The sequence below is a fragment of the Homarus americanus genome, unplaced genomic scaffold, assembly GCF_018991925.1.
Source record: "Homarus americanus isolate GMGI-L3 unplaced genomic scaffold, GMGI_Hamer_2.0 scaffold19117, whole genome shotgun sequence".
Lineage (NCBI taxonomy): Eukaryota > Metazoa > Arthropoda > Malacostraca > Decapoda > Nephropidae > Homarus > Homarus americanus.
The window spans coordinates 1,674,610-1,691,443 of record NW_024754704.1 but is presented as its reverse complement, the minus strand read 5'-3'; the positions used below and the strand labels follow the sequence as shown (position 1 = coordinate 1,691,443).

The window sequence follows — 16,834 nt, the reverse complement described above, 5'->3', positions numbered from 1 at the left end:
TTCAGTTAACAAGTAAGATTGTTTAATTAATACATTATCACTATACAAAACAACAGTAGTAAAATTATATACAAGCAGGACTGCCTAAGACTTTTTTAAATCTTCATCACCATGAGCATATATACATGTTTGAGAAGGCAGTGGACATCCCTTGACATGGTTGATGTGAAACCAACAATGTTTTGTTTTAATCCGAGTTTTGGGTACTGTCGCTTTCCATTCTGGCACTGGAACCTGAAAGAAAAAAAAATAGGTAAAAATTTTAAGAAATGAGCCACTCTGTGCATTGACTGATGAGATTGATCTATTATAAGACTATTGAGAGGTTGGAGGAGTGAATATAATTACATATCAAAGATTTACAGGATGAAACCCATGCATGTTATTATGTCCTGCTGCATTACCTATTAATTATTTACTCTAATATTACTAGTAACTATAATTATTACATTAAAGATTGTCATGATAGGACCCATGTATAATATCAGGTCATATTACATAAGCCATTCATCATTTACTGGCATCTAGGGGTTATGCAAGCTTAGATGGCAAACTTGATATGCATATAATTGTTCATGTAGTTTAAATTTCTTTAAGATAAATACTGAACTTTCAACTTGGTTCTCACACTAACAAGAATATTATTTACACATGATATGACTTTACTGTTGAGGTGAAATTAAGAGTTGTGTTATGTCTCCTCGATCACCTTCGTGGTTGGCAGACTTCATGAAGATTTAAGCATTGTAAAATCTCTCCAATATAATAATACATAGTATACAGTATTGCCATATTAAGGAAACTAAACATTAAGCCTTAATAATCATATACAGGAAATAAAATGCACCATATTAAGCTTATACATGTGAGAAAGAAGACCAATAGTTTACAATTTCTTTTCTATAATCATTCAAACTTTACATTCCTTACCATATGTTCTTTCTACTAAAAACAGCTAAATGATGGGTACAGTATTTATGTAATACAAAATCTGCTGCTAGTAGAGTGACCACAGATGTCAACTTACTTGAAGACTGACTTCCCGTTGTAAAATGTTGAATATGTGCTTGTGGTTCCTGAGCAGTGTTTGTAGTCCTCCACACTCTTTCTTTAATGCCGACAGTTGGTTTGATTCCATACGTTTAGCTATGTCACTCAGCGTCATCCTACCACCACGGTCCCAATTTACAAAGGCAGTCTTGCTTACCTCAACCTGCGGTAATACCAATGCTGTACACGTGTGCTTTAATTCTGAATCCACATCCACAACAATTGATAAAATAATCTTTTGTACACTCACTCCAAAAAATAAATATATGTACAGTATATGCAGAAAATCTAAAAAAAATGTATACACACAGCCTTACAGATTTTTGTGGCAATACAATACTGCAGTACAACATTGTCATCACTAGTTATTGGCACATCAACAAGTGAGGACAATGTTGTTTTAATACAAATATTCACTTGATCGCCACAAAAATCTGTAAGGTAATGAGTATAATTTTGTCAAGACCTCCTGGATATACTTTACAATGGAAACTAGAGGATGAAAAATATTTGTAAAAAAAAAAAATATTCATATTTTCATTTAAAACCAAGTGTATAATGATGGGTCAAGGATACTGAAGAAAAAAAAAAGCCAGATAAAATTACACCCAGAAGGCTGCCTGCAAAGGACAACTGGAGTTTAGCTGGTTGGCTAAGTGACATACAAATACATGTTTCAGGTTGTGGTAACAAATCTTAACAGTAACAAACAATACTTGACAACTCTTGATACATTACCTGAATTATGTGTTTCTTTTCCATGAGCATTTTTGCCACTGTCGATACTAGATCTTCCCTGACACCATGCTCTAACTGTGTACAGTTTCGCACAGGCTGTACAGCTGCACGAGCTTTAAAGTTTTCTGACCACAAGGCATCAGTATGATTTTCATGTTCACTTTTTTTATGCCCATGACTCTCCCAGCTATTAACATTTTTTTGATTCTCTGTATTATTCATACCAGTGTGAGTTCTCTCTCTTATAAACTCATCGATCTTCTGAAATGTTTGATGGGACTGTGATGCACTGTATGTTCTTTCCTGTCCAATCAAACACACTCTCTTAGTGGAAGGAATCCTTAATTTATCTTGCCAGACTTCAAAGCCACAAACAGTCCCAATTTCTTTGATATATTCCAGATAATCTGAGTACTGGCTTCTTCCTGCACATTTCCTTCGGTACCTGCAGTCAAAGTCATGGGCACAACATGGGATGACAAAAAAACGAGTTGTGTATCTAGACTTGGCAGCAATGACAGGTAGCCAAGGGGTTAGCTCATCTGAATGGTTTCCAATTAGCCAATCATACTGAGGGAAAAGATTCTTGTCAGATGGTTCAACGACTCCTTCCTAAAATAAATGAAAAAGAGATATCTTAATGATAAAGAAGAACACTGGAAAGAAGCATGACATTTTATGGCCGATGAGAAGACAGTGTCTATGAGATCACTTACTGTTACACCTTCAGACATTGTCCAAGGAGCTATTTGCATTCTAAAAGCAAGATACACTGTCCTGTCAGATCAGTGTAAACTGCTGCATGTGCAACTCGTGAATATACCAAGTCAAGCTGGGGGTTACCAAGGTAAAGAGAGAGATGGTTGAACATCAAGAGGCAAGACTAGGAACCAAGGCTTTCTTGAATCAAAGGCCTAACTTTTCGCCTGCAAAGGATCATGAGGCACAAGCACAATGACATGGCAATGTAGACTCACAGGTCTCAGTTTCAGCAACGGCCTCTCCTTACCTACCTCCTATTACATGGTTTACAGTTGGGCCAGGAGTTATCTTGTTTCTATGCTTGTAGTACAATATTACTAGAGAGTACAGCTCGGTACCAGTCACCCACTGTATGCTTCATAAAATCTCAACAACAATATATGGATTAAGAAATATTACTTCTGTATACTGTACCAATATTCCCTCTAAGCTGTGTGGCTGCCTGGCCACACAGCAATCAGGCACTGCACATTGCCTTCATAGTGGTACACACAAAAAAATCTATTCAGCACGGTGATGAAAACATTAGGAGCCTTGCTATATATTGCATTGTACCCTGAATCAACTGACTAGAAAAACTGCTTCAGTATATTCAATGATGGATGCAGAAAATAATATACTACCTTCAACTTTGTGTGTTCGGGAAACATATCCCAGATGTTACGCTTTTTTATGTCTATGCCAAGCCCTTGATGTCCTTCACTTGACAGGATGTGAACAAGTAGGCCATTGCCACAACCTAAGTCAACAAAGGTTTGATGTGTACTTAGTCCTTTCTGTTTTCTTTCCTGTTCCCATACTAAAATCAGATATGTGGCGATGGCAATATCCTCGAACACATATTTCTGAGGGTCTGTTGATTCAGGCCATATCTGGAAACAAAAGTATCATGAGGAAATACTATCACAAAACCTCTAATTCACAGCAAGAAAATTCAGTAGATCCAGGACCTCTACAGCAGGGAGGAAAGTTATCCCCACCACCTTAGTGCAAGAGGAGGGGAAATAGTGTATTGTCTGTCAAAGTATTCCTGGAGAGTGGTAAATTCAGGGGTATTTTTATTTTTTGCCCTAACCCCCCCCACCCCCCGGAGACCTGGCTTACCCCCCCAAGGGCTGTCTTGCTCTCCAAGGAAAATTTTAATTATATTCCTTTGGATTTGGCGAGAACATCTCAATGGTATTTTTACTATGCATAATTAAACAATGTTAAGTATTCATCTATTTTCATCGTTCCCATTGCCTGTCATTTATAAACTGAATAGCAGCTAGGAATTAGGTCGTATTGCTAGTAGCCACACGGTCCACACCGGGCAGATGCAAATTGAAAATACAGTGACCCCTCGGTTAACGAACTCAATCCGTTCCAGAAGGTCGTTCGTTAACCGAAACCATTGTTTCAATGGGTTTTTGGGTAATTGGTTCCAACTCACCGAAAATTGCCTAAATTCAACAAAAATGGTAGAAAAGTTCACTTACTTTGAGGTGTGTATGTAGAAGGCTCCTGGATGATGATGATGATGGGAATTAGAATGGGGGTGGAGGAGAAGGAAGAAGAGAAGGCATTGGGGTGGAAGAGAAGTCACCCCATGGCACCATTTCACCCATAAAATTTTAGTTCTCTTGGTGTATTTAAAGATTATTTTCTTTAAATCAACACTGCACTGCATTATATATTGTCAATATGTAAAATATATTTCAAAATGACCAATAATTTGCTTGGAAACACAGAAATAAAGTGTTTAGTTGAAGAGAGTCTCAAGCAAGATGTTACCTCCAGTGAAAACAGAGAGAGACTAACGCCTGTTTGCTGTGTTAAGAGGCTGGATGCCGCGCATTAAACTAGTCACTTTACCTTTAATTATGTTCAATAATTGTTAAAATGACTAAAAAATTGAATATTAAACTTTTAAAACTATTGAATAGTATAAACTTCTTGATATTTACTAAAATAGTAAGGAATTCAAGCCCTAGAACCGATTAATGTATTGGCGGACTGATACTAAAGCTGGTTGCCCGGTCAGTGCAAGCGAAAACATGTTGAGGTCGGTTCGTAAGAAATTCGTTAACCGAATTGAAGATCCTTATGGAAGGCAGTTCGTTAACCGAAATTTCGTTAACCGAGGCGTTCGTTAAACGAGGGGTCACTGTATAAAACGTGTTGGAAGGTGTTCCATCTGTTACAGCACCACGATATAGCAGGATTTTGACCGCTACTCTTTGCATGTAATGGTGTTGCTCTGCTAAGCAAAATCTGAAATGACGCCCCTGGGTTCATTATACTTGCCTCATCTTTAGGAAAACAGCTGATGATATTTTACTGCTGGGCATAAACAGAGATGTTCCAATCCATTTATGTTTTTGAGGGAAAGAAAGAGATACCCTTTCTTTCATAACTATTTCCAGGTATGGTTGAAAAAGTAGCATGTTGCACAACAACTGCACTGTTCTGGGAATCTAGAGCTGCACAGTACTTCACATGAGCCATTTAAGAACACTCATCATCCTTAAAATACCTTAATGCAGCCATATCTGATTGAGAGTAGACTCTTAATTTTTTTTGGTTCCCCCCCAAATTTACAATCACTTGTACAACTTCAATAAACATATAAAGTTTAATTCACCTTCACCAACGACTGTCCATATTTGATCTTCAGTTTCTGATATAACTGGTTATATTCTTGAACATCTACAAGTCTGAGGGATCCTTTATTCTCCACAGTCCCATCTTCATCTACCTCACCAGTCCACTTCATCAACTTGGGAAGGACATTCTTCTGCACCCACACAATATTGGTTTCTCCTTCAAGTGAACTGCCATCTTTATCTGAAGTAACACAAATAATACAGATACTTTACTGGATATGTAAGGTATTATTATGTACACCTGCTCTTAGGTGATGAAATGTAAGGAGGTATGATGTAATCTAAGTGGGTCAATTTGAGAATATTGTGGATCATGCACAAAAAAGGGAATGAAAGACAAATTTATGGGCATGTTATGCCAGGGAATGAGAAAAGAGAGAGCTCTGGGATGAACAAAATAATTTCATTGAAAGCAACAGTGTAAAAGACAGTGACAATAATAGAAAATTTAAAACTCCTGCCATTAAAACATGGACTGGGACTCTTACCACACATGACTTAAGGCATTCTAATGTAGATGTAAGCATATCCCACCTTAAAATGAACCATTATTTCTTCCCTAAAGTCCTACTACTATACATTACTGTACTTGAAATTAGGAAACACCCTTGTGGTTCTTGGACATGTTAGACCAGAGGCTATCATACTGTTAACAGGACATTCTGGAAAGAGTGCAGGACCATAAGGTCTCCCACACCATCATCTCTAAGTCTGATTCCCCTTTAACTGAGCTCTACAGTAGTCTGCCCTTACCATGTGATGATAGCATCTCCCACACTAGGTACTGTTATGTACCCTAAAATGGCATTTCAAGAGACAGTAATTGTAGATCAAGCTCTACTTACCCTACTAAATACCACCACTCACCAAACCAAAATACTGTACTGTACACACACCAACATTTACTGAGTTTCTGCATTGTATGCATGAAATTAAAAACAACTGTCTTAAGACCTTACCTGTAAAATATGAAAGACTAATTCCTGTCTTGGTAAAGAAGAAAGAGTAGTTGACACGTGGGATAACACTGGGTGTGATGGTGCTTGTGGCAGCCAAGTAACTGACACACATCTCTTTTCCATCTGAAGCAAAGATTAATGTACACTAAATAAAATACAGTAACCTGCAGCTGGATAGGACAGCCTCTAGCACTGACAGACTCTGTCCTGGGTGTTTTAGTTGTCAGAGGGCAATTGTTTATGATCCTTGGGCCATAAAATGTAGCTAATGAAGCCAAATATTGAAGAAAAAAACAACAACATATATTTTCCTTAAATCAGTACTTACTACATTCTATGTACAGGATACTTAAACTCAAATATTATTAGCTAACATACCCAAGACATATTGTAAATTTTAAAAATAAATTCATAACTTACCCATAAGGACAACTTCTAAAAGAGGAGTAAATTTCTTGAGTACTTTAGGTAGTATTCTCCTGATCACAGCAATCCTTAATGTGTTGACATCCAAGAGGTCCTGCCAAGGTATCTTCAACTGTCTATTTTTTACTAAAGTAGTTTTGGGCAACTGGGCTTCACTCTGCTCTTTACAGTTATCATCTTCATCAACTTCTTTAGTTTTGTCCTGAGACACAATTTTGTTACACCATAAATCACTCTTTTCTTGTATACTTCTAAATCCTTCTTTAAACAAAACATCCTTAATCACATCTATCTGCTTAAGTTCAGGTTCAAAGTCTTTATCTTGATCAAGTATGTTATTGGTACTGCTGGAAGGTGTCTCCACATCTATGGCATCATGAATATTGATGTCACACTCTGAGAGGTTTTCATCTTGGTAAATGTTAGCTGGAGTTCTCTTACATTTATCCACTTCATCAACAAAATTATGAAGGAAGACTTTGTCCTCAAGGGATTTCACTACATTCTGTCTTGAGAAAACTTCATGGGAAATACCGATCCATAAATTGACAGTTCCACATATTCTACGGTTAATGATATGTGGCTTCTCTGTGTAGATTCTTACTGCACCCCAAAACTGACCGGGCAAAGCTTCCAGAGGTAATTCTTCAATAATTTTCTCCATGCTAATCTGAGGAAAGATATTTACAAATTATCTTTTTGAACTAAGTACATGGGATTATGTGGAAGGGACAGAAGATGAGTGGAATCCAGAGAAATAAAGAATCTAAAGGAGCATTTCAAAATGAAGGAGGAAAAATAAAAATGCTAAAGTATGAAATATCATCTTCTGACCAAGGGGAACAGACAAGTTATCTGTTTACGATTCTACTGTACTAGTAAACCTGATAAACCACTTCAGTCCAGTTCAACTCAGTGTCCTAAATGAACAGGAGATAATGAGCTAAGTCCGAACTCTTGTTATGAAACTGGACTTAATGATCAATTCCCCATTCATAACATACGTCAGGTAACTGCAACTCTGTACAGTAACCACAGCCAAGTTGAACGGGAGGAGAAACGTATTACATCTTATATGAACTGATTCCGGTTGGATGCATTTAGTGTGTATGATCTTATCAAATGCTCTTAGGATGTCTTCATGAATGTTTTCTTAATACTGTAACTGTGCTGCACTTACCTTTCTTGCCAAAACTATTTAAATTAAAATAAATTTTGTACCAGCATATTGCACTTCATTCCCCTATTGGTTGCAATTGTGTCACATTTTCATTTTTCAGATGGGTGATATTATTCCTTATACTCATAAATATCTACCCAAAATAATCTGTGTACTTACCTGATACTGCAACAACAGTCTTCCTCCAATGGTTTACTCTTGGGCTTTGGAGTACTGAAAAGAATAATATGTATTAGAGCACTGATTACAAGGAATTGTCATCAGTTAAGATAATAATTTACAGACTACTGTACTGTACTGTACTGTACTGTACTGTACTGTACTGTTCTGTACTGTACTGTACTTGGCCCTGGCCAAGAGAGCTAAATGGACCCCTAGAAAGTCATCCCTATTACAATAGGTTGTATCAAATATTTTCAGATGCATCTTCCAGTACTGTATACAATACTAACAGAATGGAAATGGTCACTGTTGGAGACAAGTTTACACTGTGTTAGGGTTGCCATATCTGAACATTAAAAAAAAGAGGACGTTCGAAGAAATCCCCGAGTTCCTGTATTTACTCCATCCCTGGTTTGTACAAACCACCCCCTGTAGTGCTCACAGTCACCCTTGTAGTACTGTAGTTCCATGTTTGAACTACAGTACGTACCATCAGTCCACTAGGGGTCACCAATAAAACATCATCACTTGCATAATGAAAACCATAATGTTATCAAACAACTGTTTCACTTTACACCATTCTGTCTAAAATCAAATGTATAGAAAGATGAACCTAGTAAACTCCAGAAAACAACAACAAATTTAATTAGGGGAAATGTGTTGGCCTGAAGCATGGGTTCCTATTTACTTTTAATGGCAATCTATGACTTATAGTATGTAAAATTTCACCAGGGTTTCAACCCACTGATCTAAGGCGGCACTGGTTCTCAAAGCAACAATTTAGCTCATAGTTCAAAGTGTGAACTTGAAACTGGTGCAATGGATGAACAGCCACTTTGTAGTATATAATACACTTTTCTTCAAGGCAGTTTTATTACTGTACTGTACCACTAGATGCAGTAGAGTACTGTACATCACAGCCCAGAGAACTGCCGGCATTATCATACAGTGTTTTAGTTGTGGGAAACTCAGATAAGATTAAAGGCCATACTAGTTACCTTACCTTCTTCACAATCCACCTTGAATCTTCCACTGCCCGATGTATGATCTGAGATATTCGTTCTGGATCCGTTTCATCAGAATGTTGATTAAAGCCCTACAGTGTAATGGAAAATCCAACAATTAGTACTGCACTGCAGAGCACACCATACATTATGATATCTTTTACATCATTATGGTCTTAAAATTTGCCAAAGAGAATGTTATGGCAGAAGCCAAATACCCAATCCTGTACATACTGTATTTTAGGAATAAGATCATTAACTACTTTGTCTGGTAATCCAAAATTTTAGAAATTATGTGGATAGCAAATAAAGGTGTGTAATGGTGTATTGTTGTGTTTTTATTGTACTTTTTATTACTGCATAGTACAGGGTATGTGTTTCTACATGGAAAAGGAAAAAAAGAGACCTGCTATAGTTGGGTGTACAGTAATCAAGTTATACATGCAGCAAGGAATAAACCACTGAGCATCACTACAATCTCTTTTTTTTATATATATACAGGGTATAGCCCACCCATGCACAGGTCATCAACCCACAATGGGGCCTGGGGGGCAAAAAAAAAAAAAAAAAAAAGAGAGAGATAGGAGAAAAAGACTGTTAATCTACACCACGAAGATGCCGGAAAACCAGCTTTTTGAAGTGAGACAGAGTGTATGAGTATGGAAACAGAAGAAGGCAGAGAATTCCACAGTTTGGCTGTGTGAGGAAAGAAGGAGGTACTAAACGGGTTATCCTAGTGTGACCGACATCCATGGAGAAACGGTGGGCACCGCGGGCAAGACAAGTGTTACGAGCCCACGGCCTTGCCGGCAGTAAACAAGATGCCAAATCCACTGAACATTGCCCGTTAAAGTACAGTACCTGTAAAAGAGAAAGAGTGAAGCAACATTACAGTGAAGAGAAAGGGAAGAGAGATTATCAATATATATATATATATATATATATATATATATATATATATATATATATATATATATATATATATATATATATATATATATATATATATATATATATATATATATATATATATATATATATTATACACATAGCTCTCCCGACTTACAATGGGGTGAGGACCGACATCCAGGTTGCAAGTCGAAATGGTGGTAGTTGGAAATGTAGGACAGCGTGTGACGTATTCCTCCCCCATACGCCCTCGCCTCAGTCTCCATTGCTGGCGTGTTTTTGTGTGTTGCAATGCCTAAGCGACCAGCTACTAAAACTCCCAGCAATGTTGCTAAGAGATCAGGTGTGGCGGTTACGATGGACGTGAAATTGAATATCGTAAAAAGGCGTGAACACGGAGAAGGAACTTCAGTGATTGGGCGCGTGCACGGCAGCTCCCTCTATGGTGCGTTCTATAGTTAAGCGCCCGACAAGATCAGGGAGATGGCCGGGTCTGCAACACCACTGATGGCTACGAGTGACGAGGTTCCTTGATGCTGAGATGGAAAGTATGGAGTGAATATTGAGCAAGTGGATTGACAAACAAACCAACGCCTTAAAAACACCTTTATGTAATGCATGGATTCAACAGCTTTCAGTGCAAATTGACAGCGATAATGAGAGTGAAGTGGCTGATGACCCCAGCCTCCTCTCACCCCAGTAAGCCTTCACCTCTCCTAATGCAAACTTCAGCAAGCAAGCAAAACAGCACATCAGAGTAAATTAACAGACTACGTTTAAAATTTACTTCAAACACCTACACACATAAACATATAACGCAATAAACTCAAAGTGTTTGTTATTGAAGATTATTTGATATTATGCCCTTGATTCTTTATTTATTTTATGTTCTATACAGTATGTATTGAGTAAAACAAGTGTTAAAATCTGACGGCAGTGACCACGATGCCTGTAGCCTATTTACATTATTTCTTATGGGAGAAATTGCTTCCGCTACTCGCAATTTCGATATTTGCAACTGAGTTTCATGCCCGTAACCTTTGCAATAAGTGAGGCAGCCCTGTATATTTTTACAAGGCATGAAAACATATATCTACTCCAGAATAATTTCCGGTACTTTGATAGTAGTTCACACAACATTCCTACCCCAAATCTATTATCACATTCGAAAAAGACGTCTAATTTTAGATAATTTTCTTCTATTATATTACCAGTGATTCTTGGGCTGCATACAAAAGGTTATGTGATCATGGTTACGAACACTACAAGATTAATCACTCTGAGAATTCTATAGATCAAGCCCAGCCCGATATATACACGCAAACAATTGAGAGGGTTTGGCGTGACTTAAAGGGTGGATGAAAGGTCTGGCATCTGGAAACACTTCCTAAGGCAATACAAGAATCTTCGGTGTTGTACTTCATTGCTTCTTGAAAAAAGCCCGCCTTTAACCCCCGTTAGCGAGAATCAATGTCAGCCACCTGTACTGATCCCGTTCAGATCAGATTCAGAATCCGACTGACGAATCTGAACCAGGCTCTTCATGTCGATGATCCACCTCCGCCAACTCGAATTTCTGATTCCAATTCGAATAATGTAAGAAATAACAGTGATTCCCTCATATGGTGAGAGTCTGGTTAGTAAAACACCGTGAGGATTAGGTTAGGTTAGGTTGGATTATGTTAGGTTAGGTCATTCATAAAGGTTAGGTTTATATGTTTTTCTAGTTTTTTTTTTTTTTTTTTGGTGTGTTTTGTGTTTACTGGCCATGATTTTTGTGGAAGATGCTTGTTTCTCTCCCCACCTAAAACCCTGGTTCCCAACAGGATCCCTATCTTTTGGGGGTAGAGAATGATAACTAAAAAACAAGCAATTTCCGACGAAATCACGGTCAGAACCAATCAAAACACAAAAACACTAGAAAAACATAGGGTAATTATATTGACTAACCATAAGCAAAATTGATTGAAAACAATTATAAAAACGCCGGATTTTCATTGTTATACCGTAGTGGACACTGTTGTAGTTTGTAAGTATGTTAAAAATAATATTTTAAAAATAAACACTACTTAACATTTGTGGCCATGAAGAACAGACCAAACCAAACAAACCTACCTAACCTTACCTAACGTCCCCGGTATATTAAACAGAAAAACTTACTATGATATGGTGAAATTTGGGCATTTTGGATGCGAGATGATATGGCCGCATCGGCGCTATTCAGCCCCAGAGGTTAGTCCTATATATTAACCTAACATACTTTGACTTTCTAACAGAGTTGTGTGAACTAATGTAAATTTACATAATTTCTTCAAGTTGCTGTTTAAGGGCACCAACTGTCATAAAGTATTACTTCAAGTTATTACCCACTAACATTAATACAAACTACAGTATCAAGTTAGTTAAATTCACATAACATCCACTGAATCACACACTTCTTGTAACACCTATGCACCTACTATATAATTTACCTGTCTTATAGTGTGGAGATAATAAGACTGAGATTCTTTGGGAAGTTTTTGCATTCTTTCAATAGATATTTATAAAGTTGCTTGGAAGTTTCTACTGTGAAGACGTCCTTAAAAACAATGTATTCGCACCATTGTTCAAATTGTAGCTGTTGTTACAGTGTTTCTCAGTTATTAGATGATGGATACGTAAGCAAACGAGTATGTAATAAGTGAGCAAGTAAGATTTATAAAACAAGTGCCTCAGCAGCCACCTCCAGAGCCTTGGCAGCTCCACTCACCGTTACCAATACCTGTAGTCACTACAAGGACACTGTAATAAAGAAACTGTATGCTATATAGCACATATTAGATTGATTGATATATTAAAATATAGATTCATAAATTTATCAATTAAAATCATGGAAGTTTATATTTGGTTCGGCATGTGAAGTAGTTGTAATGTTGTTTACAAAGGAGTTACCAGACCGGAAAAACATGAACTGTAAACCAGCCAGAAAACAGCTGTGTCAAATGTTTGTGTTTTCCGCTGACTAATATGTACTTTTAGTGTTGTCCGCGACTGACTAATTCATTATTTTAGTGTTGTCCGCGAATGACTACCTCGTATTTTAGTGTTGTCCGCGACTGACTAATTCATTATTTTTAGTGTTGTCCGCGACTGACTAATTCATTATTTTAGTGTTGTCCGCGACTGACTAATTCATTATTTTTAGTGTTGTCCGCGACTGACTACCTCGTGTATTTTAGTGTTGTCCGCGACTGACTAATTCATTATTTTTAGTGTTGTCCGCGACTGACTACCTCGTGTATTTTTAGTGTTGTCCGCGACTGACTAATTCATTACTTTAGTGTTGTCCGCGACTGACTACTCTGTGTAATTTAGTGTTATCCGCGGCTGACTAATATGTGTAATTTTAGTGTTGTCCCGCAACTGACTACTTTGTGTATTTGGTAAAATTTGCTTTACAGCAACCAAAAGAATCTTATAAAAATGTGTTACCTAACCTAATGCAATATAAGAAAATGATCATAGAAAAGTAGTTCTATCGATTGTTTGTAGTGAATTTCCGGAATTCTGTGGTTGCTGTTTACTGCAATATTATCGTGTATTTTTAGTGTTGTCCACGACTGATTATATAGCTTGCTGAAATTAATAAAACAGCTAAGTTTAATAGAGACTATAAAGTAAGTCATAGGCAGGGAACCAAGTTATTAAACTCTGGGCAGGGCCGGATTCAGGAGGGACAAAGTGGCAGCTGCCAGGGGCCTCCACAATCTGGGGGCCTCCACATATTACAATATTTTATTTATTTGTTCATTCAATTGGATAATTTTATTTTCATTCCTTAAAATTCATGTTTATCTATCCTTTTTGTGTGTGTGTGTGTGTGTGTGTGTGTGTGTGTGTGTGTGTGTTGGGAATTTGTGCACTATAAATAAATATACAGTTAATTAAAAATTTCTCAATGTTCTAATTTCCTCAATATAACTGCATATGGCTTCAAAATTCTCCAAAGTGTTCCAAATTTCAAAATTTTCCGGGGGCTTACAGCGCCCCAGGAACTCCAGATGTTGGGCTCGCTTCAATCGCCATCCACCTCGTGGGTAGTTATAATGAGGGGTACAAAGAAGGCTGCCATGGGCCTCCACAGGTCTAAATCCGGCACTGCTCCTGGGGCTTTAGTCGTTTAAAAGTTTCTGTGGTGAGCAAATCATCCTAAATCAACGTCATTAAATGATTGTTCAACTCTTAGAGGACGATGAATTCTCCAGTTTTGTTAAGGAAAACCAGTATGACTATCAAGTAACGACCGACAGCATCAGAGCCGGTAAATTTGGTGAAATTAGGGCGGAGGTAAACTGTAGTGAATCAACCTGCCACCAGGGATTTTCATCTCCTGAGGCAGGATGAACTGTTTGGTACCGCTTGTTAACTAGTGTGTGTGAGGTCGTTACTATTGTCAGCCTGCTCAAGACAACTAAGGATGGAAATAGAACACATGTATACTACAGTGTCGTCCTTGAGGGTTGATCTCTTCACAACATCAATTGTCATTATTTATCTATTGCGCCTGTTCGTCTGTTTGTGTATGTAAATAAAAGATCATTTCTGCATCAATCTTCCTTCAATGACCAACAAATATATTGGTACTGTATTTATAATTTTTATAATCTGGTCAAACCTGTGTTTATTGTATGTGTGTGTGTGTTTAAATATCTATACATATGTATGCTCCAGTACTGATTTTCACATGTGATTGTGTGGTGTAGGTATGTGTGTGTATTTAAATGTATGTTTGTATGAGAACAAGTGTATATACATATGTATGTGTCTGTATAAACCTATATACTTATGTGCATACTTACAAATATGAATATATATCTCTATATGTATACACACATCCAGTATCAATTTCGGATCTTTACTTCATACAAAATAAGGATAAAATCACAAGGGACATTTATAATATATATAATTTATTGCAAAAAAGCAAATTGCGATACGTAAATATAATCTCTTTTACAAACATGTAATATGTCATGGATATCTCACCTTTTAAAAAAGTTTGACGTGTATTACAAAAAATATATAGATAATTCTACAATAAATACTTTTGTCTTATATAGTAAATATATATATATATATATATATATATATATATATATATATATATATATATATATATATATATATATATATATATATATATCCATTTGAGCGTTTGCAGAGAAAGAGAGAGAGATAACTTTGTACATTACAAGGTCGAAGCATAATTCGTTGACTTCATAGAGAGATAGAGAGAGATAGAGACAGAGAGAGATATGAAGTCCTTCGTTGTAACTTTTCGTGGGGAGGAAAAAGTATATATTGGACTAGTTTGAGGGAAAAGAATAGAGAAATTATTTACAGTGATTTAACAGGCAAGACCACAAGACTCAGACGCGACGAAACAACCGGGGGTCTTCACTTTTTACCTGGGAGAGACTTTATACAAGGTGTAACTACCTGGGAATTATAAGTCCGCACAAGAACTTTATCTCCAGGTAGTTTGTTTCGGGTTATTCATCGCGTTATTCACTTGTCCGTCAAAGGCCACGAGTCTGGTGAGGAGGAGGAGAGAAGAGGAAGAGTACTGTTGTTCTCGTCCCGTTAACAGGAAAAGGAGTTAATTTCTGTTGTATGGATAAGGAACAACACGGCTCCAGCGTGAAGGTACGGCAAACTGTCCTCACTCTCTTCCTCCTCTTCGTCATCATCATCATCATCTTCACTAGATTCTTCGCTGACTCCTCATCATCCTCATCAGACTCTTCAGACTCATCAGACTCCATCAGACTCATCAGACTCCATCACTTTCAGCGGAGTATTCATAATCATCCTCCTCGGCGGCCTCAAGAGCCTTTTCTAAGCCCCTCAAAGAACGCTTCCTTGGCCTTCTTCACGTCTTCAGTGTCCTCAGGAGCGGTGGAAGGGCGTCACTTCCACCTGGTAACCATCCTCGTCAGCTTCGTACTTGAACTGGTATTCATCACCTTCAGGAGCCACAAAGGCGTACTGGCCACCACTTTACCTCTTCTTCGTTGCGTTCTTCGGCACGTTCACTGTCGCCAACGTGGTACACGAAGCTGTGGATTGATGACAGAGAACACACAGTTACTATATAATTCTCGTGTTATATAAACTATAATATATCCAACTATACACTGCTTTAGTTAAAACATATCGAGGTATTATATAAGTTATCTATGCATACATTTATCATAATCTATCAGTTATCTGCATGTTATCTAATACATTATATATCACTTCGGTTATTTAGTGATCGAATATACTAATATATCCAATTATAGAATACTTCGCTAAGGTTAATGAGTTGGTATATCACTCAGGTGAATAACAACTATACACTTCATATAACACTTTGGTAAGATTCTTTCATTACTACTATTATCACCACAACTACAACCACTACTACCGGCTACTACTACTATTATCACCACGACTACTACCACTACTACCACGTACTACTACTATTATTACCACAACCACAACCACTACCGGCTACTACTACTATTATCCACAACTACCCACTCTCCACTGCTACTACTACTATTATCACCACAACTACAACCACTACTATCACTGCTACTACTACTATTATCCTACAACCCAAACCACTACTACCACTGCTACTACTACTATTATCACCACGTCCACAGCCACTACTACCACTTCTACTACTACTATTATCACTACAACTACAACCACTACTACCACCTGCTACTACTATTATCACCACGACTACAACCACTACTACCACTGCTACTACTACTATTATCACCTGCCAGCCACAATACTACTACCACTTACTACCTGCTATCACTTACTTTCTGTTTACTACACCATTGCTGCTACTACTATTATCTACATTCCAACTACACTACTACCACCAACTGCTACTACTATTATCACCCATTTACTACCCACTACTACACTGCTACTACTACTATTATTACCACAAGCTAC

General features: G+C 37.4%; 1 protein-coding gene across 4 annotated transcripts; it reads right to left on the bottom strand.

Annotated features, from left to right (window-relative positions):
* On the bottom strand, positions 1 to 12,816 carry LOC121855909 (probable tRNA (uracil-O(2)-)-methyltransferase). Of its 4 annotated transcripts, none has more exons than XM_042351096.1 (10): positions 12,794 to 12,816; positions 8,926 to 9,018; positions 7,920 to 7,973; positions 6,575 to 7,250; positions 6,155 to 6,277; positions 5,174 to 5,376; positions 3,174 to 3,422; positions 1,789 to 2,400; positions 1,028 to 1,213; positions 1 to 234 (listed from the first exon to the last, which is right to left on the bottom strand). In XM_042351096.1, exons 4-10 carry the CDS (start codon positions 7,242 to 7,244, stop codon positions 85 to 87), a joined length of 2,193 nt encoding a protein of 730 aa, XP_042207030.1. In that variant the 5' UTR covers positions 7,245 to 7,250; positions 7,920 to 7,973; positions 8,926 to 9,018; positions 12,794 to 12,816; the 3' UTR covers positions 1 to 84. The 4 variants fall into 4 exon arrangements, with proteins under 4 accessions (XP_042207030.1, XP_042207029.1, XP_042207028.1 ...); XM_042351095.1 differs by lacking the exon at positions 12,794 to 12,816 and adding an exon at positions 12,585 to 12,759; XM_042351094.1 differs by lacking the exon at positions 12,794 to 12,816 and adding an exon at positions 12,307 to 12,578.
* Between the last annotated feature and the right edge of the window lie 4,018 nt (positions 12,817 to 16,834).

Coding starts and splice junctions, on each gene's coding strand:
- LOC121855909 (XM_042351096.1), bottom strand. CDS start 7,244: ATGGAGAAAATTATTGAAGAATTACCTCTGGAAGCTTTGCCCGGTCAG. Junction 5,377..6,154: donor TAGTCTTTCATATTTTACAG/GTAAGGTCTTAA, acceptor GTGTTACTTCAG/ATAAAGATGGCAGTTCACTT. Junction 235..1,027: donor AACGGGAAGTCAGTCTTCAA/GTAAGTTGACAT, acceptor TTTTTCTTTCAG/GTTCCAGTGCCAGAATGGAA.